General features: G+C 39.3%; 2 protein-coding genes across 2 annotated transcripts in view; both read right to left on the bottom strand.

The window, feature by feature from the left end:
• Positions 1-8,236, bottom strand: part of slc12a3 (solute carrier family 12 member 3) — a 16,665-nt gene extending 8,429 nt beyond the window's left edge. The window contains exons 1-12 of the mRNA XM_024264251.1: positions 7,955-8,236; positions 7,600-7,737; positions 6,693-6,768; positions 6,521-6,616; positions 6,308-6,447; positions 6,117-6,227; positions 5,908-6,019; positions 4,034-4,164; positions 3,867-3,951; positions 2,384-2,544; positions 537-644; positions 331-454 (exon numbers count right to left, since the gene is read on the bottom strand). Coding sequence (XP_024120019.1) covers positions 331-454; positions 537-644; positions 2,384-2,544; positions 3,867-3,951; positions 4,034-4,164; positions 5,908-6,019; positions 6,117-6,227; positions 6,308-6,447; positions 6,521-6,616; positions 6,693-6,768; positions 7,600-7,737; positions 7,955-8,236 — 1,564 coding nt within the window. The remainder of the gene's footprint in view (positions 1-330; positions 455-536; positions 645-2,383; positions 2,545-3,866; positions 3,952-4,033; positions 4,165-5,907; positions 6,020-6,116; positions 6,228-6,307; positions 6,448-6,520; positions 6,617-6,692; positions 6,769-7,599; positions 7,738-7,954) is intronic.
• Positions 8,237-12,995: 4,759 nt separating this feature from the next.
• LOC112141164 lies at positions 12,996-16,406 on the bottom strand. The gene is made up of 3 exons (XM_024264248.2): positions 16,202-16,406; positions 16,064-16,119; positions 12,996-15,439 (listed from the first exon to the last, which is right to left on the bottom strand). The coding sequence occupies exons 1-3, from the start codon at positions 16,252-16,254 to the stop codon at positions 13,176-13,178; spliced, it is 2,373 nt and encodes a 790-aa protein (XP_024120016.1). The 5' UTR covers positions 16,255-16,406; the 3' UTR covers positions 12,996-13,175.
• Between the last annotated feature and the right edge of the window lie 3,074 nt (positions 16,407-19,480).

The following is a 19,480-nucleotide window of genomic DNA, read 5'->3' as shown; positions in this document are numbered from 1 at the left end:
TGTGAGCATTAAGGAGTTAACGCATGTGATTAATCAAAAAGAATTAAGATTTATTGACGCGATTAATCCGATTTTTTTAATCGATCAACAGCACTAATTAAAATAAATGTTCAAAAGTTTTGTGTGTGATTTCAAATTGTGATTTTTCGCAGATTAATGAGTGGTTGGCAAATACTGTAAATGAAAAAAAATGATTGTGATTAATCGCGATTACATTTTTCCTGGTTTGCGATTAATTAGTTAATTTTTTTTATCGATTCCCGGCCCTTAAAATGAACAAATTTCTCCCAAGCAGAAGCTTCATAATAATTTCTCCTTTCAGGGCCGCACCGATGAGGATGAAGCACGAAGCGATCAGGTAGGTCAGCAGGTACGCCCGGAGAGGCTCCTGGTTTTTGCCGTAACCTTTTCCAAAGAAGCCGATGAGCGGATACAGCTGGTCCAGACAGAGACACTGCAGGGAAGCAGACAGCAGAGAATCTCCTCAGGATCCAGATCGCCGTCTGAGTCTCAGTTCAGACCCCGTGAGAGTTTACCTGGAAGACTTTGGGGGCCGACACCAGACAGGCCAGAGCAGACGACAGAGTGGCTCCAAATATTCCAGCCGTGATGAGCGGGGCGAAGGCCGCCACCATGCTCAGGGACTGCTCACAGACAAACACAAACACATCATTACTTCCATGTGGACAACATATACATGGAAGCTGAACTGAAGGACATAGGGGATAGTCAAGTGATTTTTTTTCCCCCAAAATTTTACTCATTCAGGTCATTGTGTCTTCGATAAAGTGTAATGGGGTATTTAAACTCAAATATAAACAAATACTTTTTGTAAGTTTGGAGTTTTCACTGTGTGATATAAAGGGTAAGTGTTCCTAAAAATAGAAAATTCTGGATTGTTTTGGTTTTATGGTTCAATGGCACAAAACTATACAAACTCAAATCAGTACAAGCACTGACAATCAGTACACACTGTTCTATATTATTTGGTTCCCCAAAAATCCATCAATGAGAAACAACAAAAACTGAGGAAAAACATTCTTCTTAAAATGTCATTTATCTATGGAGAGAAAATAGGCTCAACCCGATTTCCGCGTGTGCAATTCTTGATTTGTAACTCATACAATAAGTAAAAATGTACTTATTGTATGAGTTACAAGTATAAAGTACTTGTAACTTATGCATAAGTACAAAAAAACATGAGATAAAAAAAGGCAAAATACAATTTACACAAAAATCACTCACAAATCTTTAAAAAGTACACTGGAATCGCTTGCCACGCACACACAAAACCACATTTATGCACACATCAGATGTCTCATCAGATTTGTGAGTAAATATGTGTGTGTGTAACAAGCGACTAGTGTGTAATGTCAAAAGAATCGTGACTGTAATTAGTTTCAATCTGTTGTAATTTTAATTTGTGCATGTATAAATTGTGTTTGTTTTTTAATTTAATTATTTTTGTACTTATGCACAAATGTATTGTATGAGTTACAAGAATTGGACTAATCCAAAGTTATGGATAAATAAAAAAATACACACGGCCAATTGGGATGAGTCTATTTTCTCTCCATAGTATTTATGTACCTTTTCTAAATGTATGCAGTCATAAAGAAATCATTGGAAGATCAGCTTGAATTGAAAAAAACTGATGGTGTTTTTAACCACTGGCTAAGTCTCCCTCACAATACGACTGATTTTTAAACTCATATTAATGACCATTTTAACCATAAATGGTGCTGTTACACCGTGTAGTGATTTCAGGGTTTTATATTTTGCTTTTTTGTGTTTATTTTTCTGGTTCTATTTAATTGTATTTCTTGTTCTTGTGACCTCTTTCTTTCTTTTCTTAAAAGGTCTTGCCTTTTTTCTCAGCCACGGTTGTAAATAGGAATGTTGTTGTTAATCTGTCCTGCCTGGATAAATAAAGTTTTAATAAAAATTAAAATGAATAAATAAAAGTCACTTGGCGAAATTAGGATTGACTTCCCTGTTTCTAATTTACATCTTTTAAAATTAACGTTTTTTTGTCCTTTTTGGTCCTCTATTGACCCGTTTCTCTCTTCAATTCTCTTCATCTGAATTCCCTGTAAAACTTAAATGAGGACTCTCACCTGCAGAGTCTGAATTTAATGAATTTAAAATAAACCCAGACACCGAGCAGCAGCATCTGTCTGTTTGATTTCACTGGTTTATTAAAAGCTGGTAAAACCCAGCAGCTCTACCATTGTTGTTGCTTTTCAAACACCTTTTTATAACACCACTTCCTCTTTGAGGCTGAAATCTCAATAAATAAACGACAGGAATCAAACCTATGTCCCCTTCACCTAATTTAACTAGCAACACACAGCGAGCATCCTGACAATCTTCCGGTCTTCACCTGGTAGTAGTTGCTGATGCCGTACTGGCAGGTGCTGTTGGTGATGCACTCGGTGAAGTCCCATCCATAACTGCAGGCCAAACCAACGCAAGCATCAGCCGGCGTGGAGGCAGACAGGGTGTCATTTAACGACCCGGAGGCGTCACGCACCACACAAGATCCTGGGGGAAAGACGTGCAACAGAAGTGCTGTCAAATGCTGAACGAGAGCAACAAAATCACGTTTTTATGAGTTTTTATGGGCGTTTTTCAGCCTAAATATTGATTTCTGCTTCACCTGATTTCTGCTGGTTTAAGTGCACAATTACTTGTGAATACTTGTAATTTTTGCTGTGCTGAATTTATTTCACTTAAAATTTGATAAAGAACAATCCAAGTAGATAATCTAAATAACCTACAAGAATGGAGTTATAAATCTGACCAGTCTCTGTCTTTGTCTGATTAAGTCCAGATCATAATGAATTAGCTATCACAACATGTAAAAATGTGTCATATTTAGGACAGTATTTAAAACGAATCATTCAATTTAACCAAATGTGTCAAAGTCAAGTCTTGAATCTGGATCTGGCCCGGCAAGTATTTATATCCTGACTGCCAGATCATTTTTTTATTGTCGTTAATGCCCGATGTTATCTTGTGCTGGTAACATGTTGAAGCAGCTCTACAATTATAGAGGATGAGTGATCAGTTTTAATGATCTATATGTTTCTGTTAGGAACACATCGCTCTACGCCACGAGGGGGTCATCATCCTCTCCATCCCTCTCACTCATGATGCAGAAAGACATAAACATAACCGGATAAAAGAACTTAAAGCAAAACAGAGTAAAACAGCTAAACATCAAAAACACAAAGAAAACAGAATTATTTGATTTGTTTTTGCTTTTTTATTATCATTATTTATTTTTATTTTGTTTTGTTTAGCAGCATGTTCATATTTGGATAATTCACCCACTCAAGCTAGTGTGGGCAAACACAGATGGGGCCACCTTGGAACCCGCGGACGAACCCACCTGGGGCCCACCAGTTCAGCCCAAAGGTAAACCATATGGGGCCACATTGAAATGTTTGCTGGGGTGCGGTTGAGTTTGAAACCAATGCATTAAAGTAATGTTGCTTGTTATTTTATTGGCCCTTAAATATTAAAATCATATAATTGTTTCTGAATTTTTGCAGAAAATGTTTTTTTTTAGCTGTATGATGGACTGGCAAACCAGTCTTCTCCCCATGGGGGAAGGGATAGGCTCCAGCAATCCCACAACCTCAAAATAGATTGAGCGGGTTTGGAACATAAATGGATGCGGCTTTGATGCTACATTTGTTTAATTGTTATAAAGTAAGAAACTAATGTGGTTTATTATTCTAGTTCTTGTTATGTTGTGACATCACAAGCAACGGTTTGTACTCCTCCTCCTTTGACTGAGACACGCTTAGTGGCCCAAATCCTTTGAAGGCTGCATTTGTCCCTTTGCAGGAAGAGCCTACCGATGGTTGCTGAAATGACCAGGTAGGAAAATGTGGTCCAGAATATGGCCATCAACGTCCCCCGAGGGATCGCCACTGCAGGATTCTGCAAGCAAGACGACACCCCGAGTTAGGGTTTCACGGCACGCTAATGAGAATTATTACCCTCCAGGAACTCTCAGACGCACCTTCAGGTCTCCAGAGATGTTGGCTCCTGCCAGGATACCCGTGGCAGACGGGAAGAAAATGGAAAACATGCCAAAAAAGGAGCCCCCCGGCCCCCGCCAGCTGGGCACAAAGTTTTCAGCAAAAATGTCTCCTGTCAAAGATGAAGGAGTCATATCAGTGAGGAGCTCACAGAAGCAGCTGCACTGGGTTTGTAAGGATGGTTCTTTTGTGGGAGGAGCTACAAAGATCTTTGTTTGATGGACGCATCTGCCTGTTCTCCCTGAGGACAGCATCACCTCTACCTTCTTCAGCTGTCCAGGGAGGATGTCTGGATGAATGTTTTCACAGATGCAGCCAACAAACTACTCTCACTCCACACTTTATGCCCTTTATGTAGCAAGAACTATTAATAAACAGGATTCCTGTTCATATTAAGAATAAAGACGCTTTCATCAAACACAAATGTTCTTTTTAAAACATTTTTACAACAAGATGATTTGAACTGTCGACCTCTGAGTCCTGGAGAAAAAACGTTTGGAAAAATAGTCATAAGGTAACGTCAGGCAAAATGGACAACAGGGATGAAAATAGTGAATTCCAGTGTTTGTGTTTAGAATGACAAAGCTGACAGCTGTTTAACACCATTTTACGTAACTAATAAAAGGCAACTTTATCAATTTAAACAGAAAAATTTACAATATTTATTTTATGAAAGTCCTGTATTTTCATTTCCTGTCTTAGATCATTCACAAATCTAAATACAACTTTGAATAATCCTTCAATATTTGAGGTTCTTTTGAAAATATTAACCTTTCATTTAAGCAGATATTATTCTAATATTCTATTTTACTTGATGTTATTCACACGTAATTTAAGAGCGATTGAGCACATAAACTGATGGAAGTTCCTGTTGGCCCCATGTAATAGACACAGCCAAGTTACACATTGCTGCATGCTGGCCTTGTGTGTTTCTAACTGCGCCCAAGACTAAATTTAGTTGCTGTAATAAGGGGTATTTGTTGTTTTTTGGGGTATTTTAAGGGGTAATTGTAAAAACAGGAAAGTTTACCAAGTGACACAGTGAATATTTTAAGTGTTGATATGAAGTCACAAATTTTCTATTTAAAAAATAAGAAAGGCCAAGACAAAAGTTCAACTCATTTAGAAAAATATGTGCGAATAATCATTTCCTGATATATTTTTTGGATGGTTACAAAGTATTTTTATCCTTGTTTACCTTTATTATCCCGCACGGATCGTCATGGTTATGAGCAACAGCAAAGGGGAGCTACGTCAGAAAACAACGCAGCAGTTATTGGTTCTTCTTTATTGTCAGACACTTGAAATTGTCTGATTTTATCTCTGTTTTTAGTGATTTTGTGAACATGAAATGCAATCAACTTTAACTGGACAGAAAAGATCTTCTGAAGCTCTACGTCTCATCCCTGTCATGGAAAGCTAGCGTTAGCATTAGCATAAATTAGAAGAGGAAAATATAAATTATCTTCATAATCAAACAAGCAGCATTCAGTGAAGTTCCTGTAACCTTTGTCCAACTTTAACCAGGTTATCAGAGAGAAATGATCCATGACTCGATTAATATCATCCATAAGATTTATGGGAATCAGCTGAGGAGCATTCTGCAGGAGGAATACTGACATTTGATCTAAGAGGGAAAACCAATACAACCAGGAAGGATATTTATAAAATAAATATTATACAATTTTTGGTTACTACTGGTTAGGTTACATAAAATTGCTTTAAACAGCGTTCAGCAGTCAGCTTTGCCGTTCTAAACCATAGACTATAAATTGACTGGAAGTCACTTTTGTGTGACGTCATGTGAAAAGGGTCAACTGAAGGATTCAGAAACAGACGTGAAAGAGGAGACTACCTCTGTAGCTGAAGAAACCTTTGGCTTGCTTCTCCTCTGAAGCAGGAATGATGGTTCCAACTATGTAACTGGCAAATGAAACCATGATGAGCAGGAAGAACAGAATCTGAGCCTGTGGAAGACAGAGGTTCAGGCAGAGGGAGGAGTTAGGTCTGTCACTCGGACTCGACTGAGCTGCAATCATTATGAAACCGTTTCATCCTTCTAACCTTTGACTCCCACGCCATGCCGGCCATGGAGATCCCCAGCAGACACGTGACGGTTATGATGCCGATGATGCGGATGTCGTTGGTCTTGTCCACCATCACGGCTCCATTTTCCTTTAACAGCACATTTCTCCGTCAGCATGAACAGTTACTTGAAAGTTGGATGCATTAATAAACACGAGGCCTCTTCTCACTCTCATCAGGTCTGTGACCGTCTCAGCAAAGCCCACAGTGTGCATGGCCACGGCTACGGCGTTGGCAAAGGCGAAAATCAGACCGATGGAGCCTCCCAGCTCTGGGCCCAGGCTCCTGCTGATCAGGAAATAGGTCCCACCTGAACATCCAAGGAGATTCATTAAAATGGCCCATCAGTAAATCCACAGAGAAGACTCCTGTCGTAGACAAACCTCCTTTGACTTTCCCATTGGTGGCTATGGCTGAAGTGGAGAGGCCGGTGATCCCGGTTATACAGGAGGACAGCAGAATGATCGCCCAGGTCAGACCTGGTGGAGGCAGCAGGGGTGTGATTGAAGCTCTGCAAGAACACGTCTCATGGACACGGGACACAGGAGTACATACCGATTCCAGCCTGAGCCGTGATCCAGGGGAGCCGGAGGTACAGGATCACCCCCCAGATGTTCAACATGCAGCGGATCTACCAACAATAAACAGTGCATGTGATGCCAGGGTAAAAGGATCGATCGATCAATCTATCCACCAACATTAATAAACTCTTGTGACGAATTAGAAGAGCAACAAAAGAAAAAAATCCATCCGTTCATTTATTATTTTAATTATTTATATGGATCCCATTAGCTGAAAGCTGTGCCTTCAGATCGTCTTCCTGGTTCAATTAAAATCAGGAATCACAACTCATACAGAACAAACAATTTCCGTTTCATTACCAGCATAAACATGTTTTACAACCGTGGCAACGTTTTAGAAACATACATACATACATACATTTAACAAATGACACTTTAGTTTATTTTTGAATAATAACTTATTTCATGAAATTAAATTTGAACTCTCTTAGGCTCGTCTTTTTATTTTTATAGAAATGAGTTTGTAGCTTTTAAATTGTTTTAATGAGCTACAATCTTGCTTAAGGAAGCCTCATAAACTTTCTGAGATACTTAAAGTCGTCTATTAAAATGTTTTATTATCTGCTTTTGAAGAAAAAGTCTGTGACAAATACCACAAAAGAAAAGAATTATTTTAGAAAGATGATTATTTTTGCTCTTGATTCCTACAGTTCTGATGATCCTTAAATGTAAAATTCAATTATTTGTCTTTCAGTCTATTCTGTCTTATCTGCTTTTAGATTTCCCATCATGTTCAGGCTTTCACTTCCCAAAGAAAACTTACATCTTTAGTCTCATTTCCTTTCAAATTTGAATAATTTCACAAGTAAAAATGTAAAAAATAGGGACAACTGCAATGTCAGTTAAATGTTAGTCGGCAATAGAGGGCAAACTGTACCCACCAAGACCCCCTGGACCCATCCAAAGCGGGTGGGATCGGGCGGCGGCTCCTTCTGCTCGTCGCCATCGTCCTCTGAGCTGTCTCCTTCTTCCATCTGCCTGGCCGTGGTCTCCTCATACAGAGGAGGTCTGGAGTCATCCTGCTCACATCAAATCCGGTCAGGACAAACTTCAAGAAGACGGCTGCAAGTATCTCTGCATGCAGCCCTTTGAGAAGGTGCCGGAAACGTCACTAAAACCAGTTTAAGGGCCTCAGGTAAACAGACAAAAGATGATTAAATCATGTTTTTAATGCAAGAGGCCAGAGTCACCACAGGAAGACTCTCTGGAAATGTGGATGTTCACACGATTCCTCACCTCAGGACTGCCGTGCAGCTGGAACAAAGATGGCCTCAGGGGCCGCCGTCGGCCCCACACCTCAGTGTTGGCGTAGAAGTCATAGCGTGGCGGGGCATCCAGGGTCTCATAGCCGGTCAGGACCTCAGAGACCCGGGACGTTAAGCTGTTTCCATCACCGTAACACTGACAGAAGCCAGACTCCTCGAACCTGCCAGGCCCGGCTTTGCCGTTGGCTGCTGACAGTGTGGGGTTGGATCTGAATGCAGACAAGTTCACGTCGCTGACCACCGGCAGCTCCATTCACAGCCCAGGGAGCTCAGGTGTATTTCAGCAAATATCTGAGGTCTTCCGTCCAGGTAGAGGAACAAAACCAATGTTAGAGTGGGCCTGCAGCGGTCAGGGGCTTGGAGAAGGTGATAGAGGCATGCTGCAGTCGAAGCTGAATGAGGGAGGCTTTATCAGAGGGCTGGGCTTTAAATTCACCCTCATAACGAGGAAGGGCCCGGGGCCATATAAGATGTTCACTAGTTCAGTGAACAATCAAACAAGACTCATTACAGGAATTATTAAGGCAGACATGAACAAGCTCACAATGCAAGGTCACCAGGGGGAAGAATTTACCGTCCACCCAGCCACGGGCCTGCGGGGGGTTACAGAACACTTTTCACGTTGTGGTTAAATCATCAAAGCAGTTGATGATTAAACTTCTGGATGTGTTTGTTCAAAATGAAAGCTGTTAATAGCCTCTTTAAACTCGGGGACTCGCCTGTACCATAACCTTGACAAGAGCCACAGAAAACAGAACAAAGAAAACACAGTCAATCCTTAGTTCAGTTCCATTATGAGTTTAAAGTTAATTTTGGTGTTTGGAAGACAATATCTCATCGTTTACAAAGTCAGTGTCAGATGGGAATAATCATCTATGAAGTCAGGTTTAGGCAGAGGAAAAAAACAACTGAAAAAAAACAACTTTTTTTTATAAAAACAAAGAAAGTCTGGCCTTTTAAAGACCCACTCCAAGGAAAATTGTGTTTTAAACATGTTCTTGTTGCATTTTTCTCATGAGGCTTTGGAGCAAAATGCATTTCATTCTTCCCTCAATTGTGGCTCCTTGGCAGTAAACAAAAATGCAAAAGATTTCAGTGGATAAAAGTTTGTAGTTAATTTCTTTTAGCTAATTAAGTTTTATCATTCATATTTAGAATTTTCACATGTCAGATAACTAAGAGAAATAATGGTAAAAGAGGTTTATTATTAGAAAAGAATTAAGCACATATAGATTTATTTAAAAAAATAAATCTACACTAATGTTGGGATCTTTATGTTTGATCGGGAAAAGGTCATTAAAAATTCGGGCTGGGAATCGATAAAAAAAAAAAACAAACGTATTAATCGCAAAACTGGAAAAAATTAATCGCGATTAATCCCTATAATTTTTTTTTAGTCTCAGTATAGTAGTGCTCAAATAGCCCGCTTTTTGTAAAGTACTAAAAACCGATTGAATAGTTATTTCTTTTATAAGTGACCATGGTATAAGTGGGTCAATACCTGATGAATTGTTTTAACGCACAGTGCGGAAGCCTGAACCGCCGAGATAAAGTAAAGGACTAGTTCTTAGATTAAGTTGCGTTAATACATATTAATGAGTTAATACTTTTTAATAAAGCCCTGTAAAAATTATAAAATGGCATGTTTGATATGAATTTCATGCATATTTGACACAGGACGGATTTTATTTTGACAGTATCTTATGTACTGTGGTCAAAGGTAAAATAAATTAAAAACTGTTGTACAAAAAATATATATTTTTCAATTTTTACAATTAATTTAAACATATATTTTAGAAATAAATGGCTACAAAAACATGGATAAAGTGTATTCTACTTTTGTTTGGTTTTGGTCAGTAAAAAACTGGACCAAATGACTCTTTCAGCATCAAAGGTGGCAGACCTCTGACTTAAATACAGAAAAGCAAGAAAATAACTTAGCTTTTCTGAGAATTTCTTTATTCAATTCATTGTGAGTCAAGAGACAAAAAAAATTAACCCTTTAAAACCTGAAGGGTCGCCAGTGACGTTTAAACAAAAGAAATTTAACAGGGTATAATTTGTCAACCGTCGACACAATCATTCCAGTAGATTCTGAAGGAGAAAAGTAGCTCGATGAGGCACGGCTCTGCACATAAAATTGTTTCTATTATGATATCTATAAATTAAAGATTGATATTTGCCATAAATAAAGCCTAAACACAAAGAGAAAAAAAAACTTTTTTTATAATTTTAAACTGTTTATATTTTTTGACAGAGGTTCACATGAAACCCTTTAACATAGAAAACGTAGTAATGGGTACTGTAATGTCATCAGTGACTTAAAGAAGAGAAAAGTTTATTTTATAATCTGTGTTGCATCTGAGACCGAAATTCGTAAATCCAATAAACTACAATTAAATTAGAAATTGAGTGACTTTTACTGTATTCTTCTAAGAGTGTGTTTCACCTAAAATTCTTGAATTTGTTCAAAAATATTGTACTTACACCTACCATGGTCAGGAGCCTCACAAACTGATAGATTGCTTTACTTTTGTGTGTACTTTCTACTTACTTCTTACTTTGCAACTATTTTCGAAAGCAGAAACATTTTTTTTAATCCAGAGAGCCACAATGGAGGGATAAAAAAGGCATTTGTGGCTCCAGAGCTGCAGGTTGCGGACCGCTGGTCTAGAGCATGTGTCAAAGTCAAGGCCCGGGGGCCAAATCCGGCCCTCCGGGTAATACTATCCGGCCCTCCAGATCATTTCATTTTATTGTTAATATCTTGCACTTATTTTTAACTTGTAAAATTTTGGCAAAATATATTTTTATGGAGAGTAAAATATTGTAATTTATTCATTTGAGGTTTAAGTTAATTATTCTGGTACAATATTCCTGCCTTTTAATTATTAATAATAAAGTTTAAAAGTTACAGTTTTTAAGTTTTAAAAATGGGCATTCTGCTAGCTTTTTGGACTATTTACTAAGAAATGTTAGGCTAATTTGGAGTTTAGGAAATATTTTAGCTACATTCTAGCTGTTTTGGCTAATTTCTGCTTTTTTAAAGTTTTTTTTAGGCTGCTTCGGAGTTTACACACTAGCTTCCATGTTTAGTTACTTTTTGAAGACAGAAACAGAGTCGTTCAACAGGAAACACTTTCTCTGGAAAGCCGCTGAGTTCACACCATCACACCCCCACCACCGTGCCTGTTACCATTCTAATCTTTGGTTCAGAATGGACGCCATCTTTGTCCTTCTGCTCTTTTCTGGTCAAATCTCTGACCTGAAGTGAGGGAAGTGAAGCCTGCAGCTTTTTCCATGCTCTTCTGACTTCTTTTACTTGGAATCGTTTCTTTTATTAGACATGTTTCCACTGAAAAGTCAATGAATTGTGATGAAAAATCACTGTGTCATGACTAAAAATAAACGATCTTTGGTTAAGCTTGTCACAATTTGTACTCTGTACCTTTTAAGAATGCATTTCAAAAAGATACTTTTTCCTATTGGTGTGTTGAGTAAACGCTGCTAGAAGTCATATTAAAATCTAGTTTGGTTTCTAATTTTTTTCTTTTTATTTGGAAAATTTAGAAAATTATCTAAAAAGAGATTTGACTGCTGTTCTTAGACAGTGAATTCTTTATTAGGATCCCATGTTTACTTGATGTTCACTCATTTTTTACAGCCTCCAGCAATCACACAGTAAAAAGTGTCCTCGGTTACAGTGAAAGGCTGTATTTCCAGATAAAGACACTGGCTTATTACTTTGAACTCTTATTGGAGTTTTCCGGTTTTGTAAATAATTAAACTGTGTGATATTTCCCCTCAGCAGCTGCATTAGAGTTTGAGACTAAACTTTAAAAACATTCATTTGAAATGTTTTTTTCTTCGTACAGGCGCCCTTTTTGATCAGTTTACCAGACAGGTTTTACAGAACTGATACCCATTTTGTGTTAAACTTGAGGTCCACACGTGACTTGAATAAGCCACTTCATTACCCAAACCCTCAGTTTATTCATTCACAGCAATGCCTCACTAATGTACACAGAGCAACACACAGCTTCCAGGTAAAGCCCCATCCTCACACAAACACCCTTAGCAAAGAGGTTTTATGTGTCCCCATTCAAGGTCATTGTTTCTATGAAGGTAAATGTTGACAAAAACACTACGGTGAATGAAACTCAACTCTCTGAGGTATGACAAGACTTGTCTTCAGTAATTTTAACACCATCAACTTGGTTTTTCATCCTGTTCAGCAAATGATAATGTAGAGAACCTGGTCTTACTTTGCTACATAAAAGACCATTACAACCCTAACAGTGCAGTCAACACCTTGTTTTAGGAACAGGAACCCCCTATTCTGAGGCCCAGACGCTACCACGGCTTTAGAGACACTAATCCAGCTGTGGTGTCCCCACCTCAGACAAGGAGTTCCACATGGCAAACTTGGGTAGCACTTTTATACCTTTTTTGAAGGCCCAAAGCATCAGAGCCCACCACTGTAGCAGACAAGGCCAGCAGAAGTCAAATTAAAACTAGCTGCTGGCTTCAAGAGGGCATGATGTAAAATCTCCATGCTTAAAGAGTGCACAGAAGGAAGCAGGACATGTGGGGCTGGCAGACAAACTCAGCATATGCATCAAATATTTAGCAGGTTCAGAGCTTCTACCTTTCAGGGATGTTTTCATGGGAGAGCAGGAATTGGTCATATTTGCAAACATGTTTGTCTTGTTCTGAAACCAAAGTTGTGGTGTGTCCAACAGCTGTGATACAATTCAGAGTATTGGGGAGGAAAAGGCACATCATGACACTCCAGGTAGTTTGATTCATCTGCAGGAAAAAAAAAAAAAAAAAGCCAAGAGCTGGCCCCAGTTGAGCTGCTACTTCTGTACCATTTCTATACAATACCACTCCAGCTTGAAATTGATCTTTTGAAGAGACCCAAAAATGTTGACAAGTCATTTGATGCAATCAACCCTTTTGAAGACTAAGAGAAATAGATTTGGAGGCATGAAAGCCCCAGGAACACTCAAGTCAGTTTAAGGATCTAGTTTTATTTATCATTTTTTTTAAGAACAAGAGTTTAGAAAGAACACATGATACATGGATAAGGGCAGGCCTGAAAACCAAGGAAAATTGTCAAACAGTGCAATGGTTAAAAGTAGTTACTGGCATGGCTTGGAACTCTTTTGTTGTGGTTCCTTGTTGACCTCTTAAAAGTGGTAAGACCTCGACTCAAAGAACTGCTGAGCATTTGAAGGGTCGGTGACAGAAGTTGCTTCGGCATATGGAGAGTACGAGTCTGGTCTTGGGAAGTGATGGGAACAGTCACCTGCTCGACCCATGCAACCGCTCTGGGCATATGAAGGCTTCTTGCTCTGATGAGACTTCAGCAGATCTGCAAGTGCACCTTTGTCCAGTGACATCAGAGCCTGTAGATTAATCGTGCTTGGGTTGGCAGTTTGACTTTGCGGTCCTTCGTCTCCATGCCATTTTCTTTGGTAGCCATCAGTTTTAGTGTCCGACTGCCCATCAGAGTCAACAGCTCCATGCTCAATATTGATATAAATCTTTGCAGATTTGTCCCGCCCATCCTGGCCAGCTTTCCATTCTGGGAGTTTCTTCTGGGTTTCATACCCTGTAGGAAACCTGTGTCTCTGCTGAGAGGATTCCTCAGGAAAGACATGTTTCTGTTGGTGGTGTGGCCTTCTTGTTTCATAAGAAGAGGTCGCAGCAGCCGCATACCAGTTGGGAGGCTTCAGTGTTGTAAGGTCATATGTAGAACCAAGATGCATCCTCTCTGGAGTCCTTGCACGCTCCGTGGATGGTTTAAACCTACCATAGCGATCACTTTCAGGAGCAGAAGAAAGCTGAATGCCACGGGGAGGTTCAGAGAACTTGCCTGAAGAACTGTGGTACAAGCTGGGGGTCATTTGAGACAGAGATGGGGTAAGCCCAGTAGCATGGTTAAGGTCATTTCTTGGATGTGGATAGTTGATATACGAGTCATGTCTGCTGTGGGTTGGACTGTAGGAGACTGGAGACGGTTTGGCTGTTGCTGGTTTATGAAAAGCAGGACTCGGCCCTGGGAAGGTTTCGTCCTGGTTGGGCCATGGTGGTGAGGTCTGACGGTTGGAGTAGTGTGCTGAAAATGGTAGTTTGACTGCAGGTTTGGTTTGAATGTAGTCCTGTGGCTGCTGTGGGTAGTTTTGATGGCCAGTATCAACACTTAAAATGGGCCATTTCGTCTCAGTTTGAGGAGCAGGTTTTGTGTAATCAGAACTTGAAGATTGCCAGGTGGAGCCAGGCTGGGTTGACATTTGAGCAGTCTTAACATGTCTGTTGCTAGTACGTTGGACTTCAACATTTGGAGTTTTGGCTTTAATGGGGAGAGACAAGCTGAGATGCAGTCTTGGAGAAGAAGGCTCACGACCAGGTTCTGCTGTCTTCTGGGAACCTTGGCTGAAATCAGGATCACGAAGCTTGACAGTGCCTTTGATTTCAATGTTGCTTTGGTCAGAGTTACCATATTGTCTTTCCCTGGGCAATTTGTAATATTTGTCTGTAATTTCACGTTGTAAAATAGAGGAAGACGGCAGATTGGGATTAGACAGAATAGTGTGATCTTTGTCTTGTGCCATACTGGTGTGGGCATTGGAGTACCAGTCAACTTTTTCAGGATGTTGTGAAGGTTTGCCAACATCTAGCTTCTGATGATCCCAGCTTTGTTCAGCAGGAGGCAAGGCTGGACTGCCATGTTGGGCAGGGTGCCAGCCCTCACTCTCCTTGGCAACCTCCTCATTCTGCTTTTTCCCAGAGTCACTGCTCAAAATTGGCCATTTTGAGCCAATCTGTGTCAATTGTTTGCGAACAGCATCTGCATAGTTCAGAGGTGGTCTTGATTCAGCTTGCACCAAGTCCAGCAGTTGTTGTGCTGGCTCTATGTATCTGCTCTGAACATTAGTACCTTCCTTTATGAGACGGGCAAGTCTGAGATAGTCACTTGGAGACAATGATGGCGTTTTCGCTGCTGGGGAGGGAGAAATGGGCACGTGGTCACTCGTCCATCTGTGTGGGTCTTCTGCTGACTTTTCTGGAACTGAAAAAGAAGAACTTTGCGGGCTTGACCGAAGATTTACTACTGCGGCAGGACTTTCATGAGAGCCTTTTGTATGTGGCATCTGGTTTTGATCCAGTTCTAAAAGGGGAATGTCAAGGTTCAACTGAAAGCCTCTGGGTCTTGCAGGTGGAGAGTTTCTTTGCTGTGTAGGCTGAGATGAGAACACTTGTGGCAGGCTCAGGGTTTGCTTTTGGGGCTTTTTCTGGCGCTGTATAATGTTTCCATGCTGCGTTATGCCCTGATCACCTGAAGCTTGAGCAGTTCTGATGATGGGCTGCCTTAGAGTGCGAACATAGTGGAGAGGCCGACGATTTCCGTAGTCAAGCCTGCGCAAGTCCCATCCTCCGCCCGGCAATTCTGAAACAGACCCAAAAGTGATGAGGTTTCCCAGCAGATCAAAAGTAATTATGCAGAAAGGTCACCATTTCTCAAACAACATTCCCTTCAGGGGATTTCTAGTTACTGCAGCCCTCTGGAAGAGACTAGGATGCAATGACAGAAATTGTAACTGCATTAAAGTATTGAATTCACATGCAATTCTGAACAATGGATGGTTCAGTTATTTAATCAACTTAATAAAAAGTGTACAAGCAAACCCATATGATTTGTCAAATCAAACCTCAGCCCATCCAGTTCTTTAGATATGCTGAAAGTCAAGTGTTCAGGAAATCAACTTTAAAAGTTACATTTTTTTTGTAAACAGTCTCTATAGGCCAGGGATGTCAAACTCATTAGCACAGGGGGCCAAATCATACTTTAGATCACAGGCCAAACAAGATAAACCTTTAATAATTTTCTATTTTTAATGCAATATAATATATTGTCAAAATTACACAAGAGTCAACCAGTTCTTTTAGTGAATTATGTAGAGTTTAGACTTTGAATAAAGCTAGAAGTAATTTGGTAAATAAATTTAGATCAAGACGATGTAGCATGAAGCTCTGGGAAAAACAAAAAAAAAAGTTTGAAATCAGGACTCACCTGCTGAAATTGTTGAAGAGAAGAGCAGGTCACTCAACCAACAGACCAGCAATATTCTGCAGGGAAATACTAAAGTTTAGCAAAAGCCTGATTAAAAATACAGGAAACAAGAAGTTTGCAGCTCAAATTCCTGTTTACCTCATCATGAGGGACGCAGCAGCCATGAGAGCCGCAGGAGCTCTCTGGATCATCTCCACCCTGTCAGCAACAAGCACAAAATGGCTCCGTCAGGTGTGGCGCCAAAACCTAACCTCTACCAGTCCTTCCACCAACCAGCTGAAGCAAAGACACAAAGGTCTTCCTCACTTGTAACAGAACCTGGAGTCTTTTAAACCTTGGACTGAACTGTGCCAGCAAAAAAGCCAAAGAGCTCATGGAAGCTGTGGCTCCCCAGGTGCGGCCACTTCCTGTGATTGCTGTCCTCAAAGCGATGGATCACGTGTTACTGAAAGGATCTCAGCAAAAACAGATGCATCCTCTGACCAAATTTGTTCTGCTGCTTTTCTAGGGGGGGAAATAAATCAAGCGTTTAATTGCAGAATATACTTTAACCCTTTAACTGCCTACGCAACCAAACAGTGGGAAACATTTAGAAAACATGTTTTTCAAAATTTTGACTATGTGCATTACTCCCCAAGGTATGGAGCCCCTAAAAGGAAATTGAAGAACAAAAATGGATAAAAAATGCCCCCCAAATTGAAATAATAAAATAAAAATATTTCTGGTTGACAATGGATTCGCACCAAATAGTAACTTTTTTGTTTTTGCTACTTTAAGTTTTAGAAAAAACAAGTTCTGTTTTTTTTTTTAATTCAATTTTTTTATGGAGCCCCTAAGTATGTTTTTTTAGAATTTTTTTATTTTTTTATTTCAATTATTATTATTTTTTTTGCTTTGATGTCTCTTTAGAGGCTTTGTACCAAGGCAATAAGCAGCAGGAAAAATATCCATTAACTATCCCCTTCCATGGGAGGGGGTAGTTAACGGGTTAAGGGTGAAAGCTTTGAATCCTTTTGTAAACCTCACTTACATTTCTAAATGAGAGTTAATTTACTTTCGGATAATGAATTTTTTTCTTAAAAGGACCCACTCTATGGAAAATTGTGTTTTTTGTTTTTCTAACATGTTCTTGTAGCATTTTTATGGTGATGGAGGACATATATACAAACATTTCCTTATTCAAATCGTTGTGAATCAGGAGCAGATGGAAAAATGTCGTTTGAAAAAGATCATTATTTATAATGAGGAAAATACAGTGGGTGGGGCTCCAGCTCTCAGCTCTGTTCCAGTCTGATGCATCCACTTGCAGACAAATAGATTCATGAACATCTTTGTTTTCCTCGTCTGAGCTGGAATCTGGATCAAAACCGTACCGACACATTTGTGCTCTGATGGGATCATCTCTGTCACCACCTGGTTAATTATTCTTGATATAGAAAATGACTTTTTTCAGTAGGAAAGAATGGTTGGTTAAACCAATTGAGCTGTATCATGATAAAGACAGAACATTGTAAAAAACATCTATGAACATTAACATGTTAGTTTTCTTCTTAATTAAAACAAAAACTGCATTCCTACAGTAAATATGACATGGTAAATGGCGTATACTATAGCGCTTTCTACCCTCCTTCGAGGGCCCAAAGCGCTTCACAGTCACAGACCCATTCACCCATTCACACACATTCACACACTGGTGGTGGCTCCGCTGCCGAACACTGGCGCCAACCTCCCACCAGAGGCAATTCGGGGTTCAGTGTCTTGCCCAAGGACACTTCGACACATGGGCGGGCAAGGCGGAGTCGAACCCGCTCACTTCTGATCAGGAGTCGACCGCCCTACCACTGCACCACGGCCGCATAAATAGCAGTTTTCATTGAAACTACTCCTGGCTTCCTTACTCATCTATAATACTTTTTGAAATAAACCACCATTATTTTCAGATTTACTTATTCCAAAGTCTAGTCCACAGACCAAATTTATTTAAATTTCTACTGGTTCGCAAACTGCTGTCATACAATCAGTAAGTGGTTCCTAGCACTCTCTAAGATCTCTTAAGTATAATTTTATGATTATAAGTGACTAAATTACATTAAAAGCCAGAGGTGGGCAAACTTTTTGACTCTTGGGCCTCAAATGGTTCTAAAATTTGACAGAAGGCTCAGATTTTGGTGATTTAACTCATAAGGGAAAGAAATAACATGGAATCTGGACGAAAACAATCAGCGTATCATTCAATCATTTGTTTTTCCAAATTAAAACAAAAAAATCGAAAAATTATAATTTTTTTCATTTTCCGATTTGCATATTAAAATAAAAAATGAAGCAAGCGGGAATTTGTTTTTTTGTGATTTCATCTGAGAAAAAAAATTGTTAGTTTTTCCTTTTTCACTGTTGGTTTTAGTTTGAAAAATGAATAAACGAATGATACAGGGATTGAAAACATGCTTTCATTTCGATAAAAAATTAATATATAAATGTTAAAACTGAACATTTATGAGCTTTTTTTTTAAAATTGTGGCTATTGTTCTCATTTAGAACTAATTCCACCAATGGATTGATGTCCATTAAGGAACGACTACAAACTTAGAGAAATGATGCGTTCATGTGATGTTGGAAGACCGGAAACAACAACACCGCATGAATGCAACTTTCTGCACCCAAACAAGGTCAATTTATTTAATAAAATAAATGTTTAAGGGTTATCAATATTATTTATTCCACTTTGGCGGGCCAGATACCTTAACTGGCTGAACATGGCCCCCGGGCCGTGGTCTGCCCACCCCTGTTATAAACTGTTGTGAAACCTGCGGCAACAACCTTTGGCTACTTGACCTGCAGAGCTTTAGGATCCATAGCAACGTGTTTTAGGTGTTTTTAACATGTTTTTTAATTTTTTTTTTACATTTTTCTGATGAGGATATATGTTTAGAAAATATATCTAGAAATTGCATTTCTGATTATTTTGGTATTCAAATCGCTGTGAGTCAGTAGCAGGCAAAAAATGCAGTAGTAACTCAAGTGAGAATCTCTAATGAACTACTGCCGCTTTGCAGAAACTACGTCCTAGGAAAAGACAGTTTTTTATTTAAATTTTGATTGAAAATAGCATAATCATAATTAAAAGACCACTGGGAAAACTTTTATGATAGATCTAAAGATGGTCGGAGAGGGACTATATCATGCTGTTCTTAAGCCTTTTAGAAGAAACCATCTAAAATGATAATAAATTACCTTTGGCACAGAACACATTTAATGAAATTAGATTTATTTTCGTAAATTCCTTTTCTTACTCAGAAGTAAGATGCCTTGATCTCTGAGGCTCCGCCTTTCGCTCCTTGAAGTCTTCATGATTCCAGTCTACAGTTGACCTTGCGTGTCTGCCTCATGCCCACCAAAACAAAGCACAGAATCTTCCTG

Source organism: Oryzias melastigma, linkage group LG2 (genome assembly GCF_002922805.2).
Source record: "Oryzias melastigma strain HK-1 linkage group LG2, ASM292280v2, whole genome shotgun sequence".
NCBI classification, from domain to species: Eukaryota; Metazoa; Chordata; class Actinopteri; order Beloniformes; family Adrianichthyidae; genus Oryzias; species Oryzias melastigma.
The sequence above is the reverse complement of the archived record's forward strand: the minus strand, read 5'-3'. Positions and strand labels throughout refer to the sequence as shown.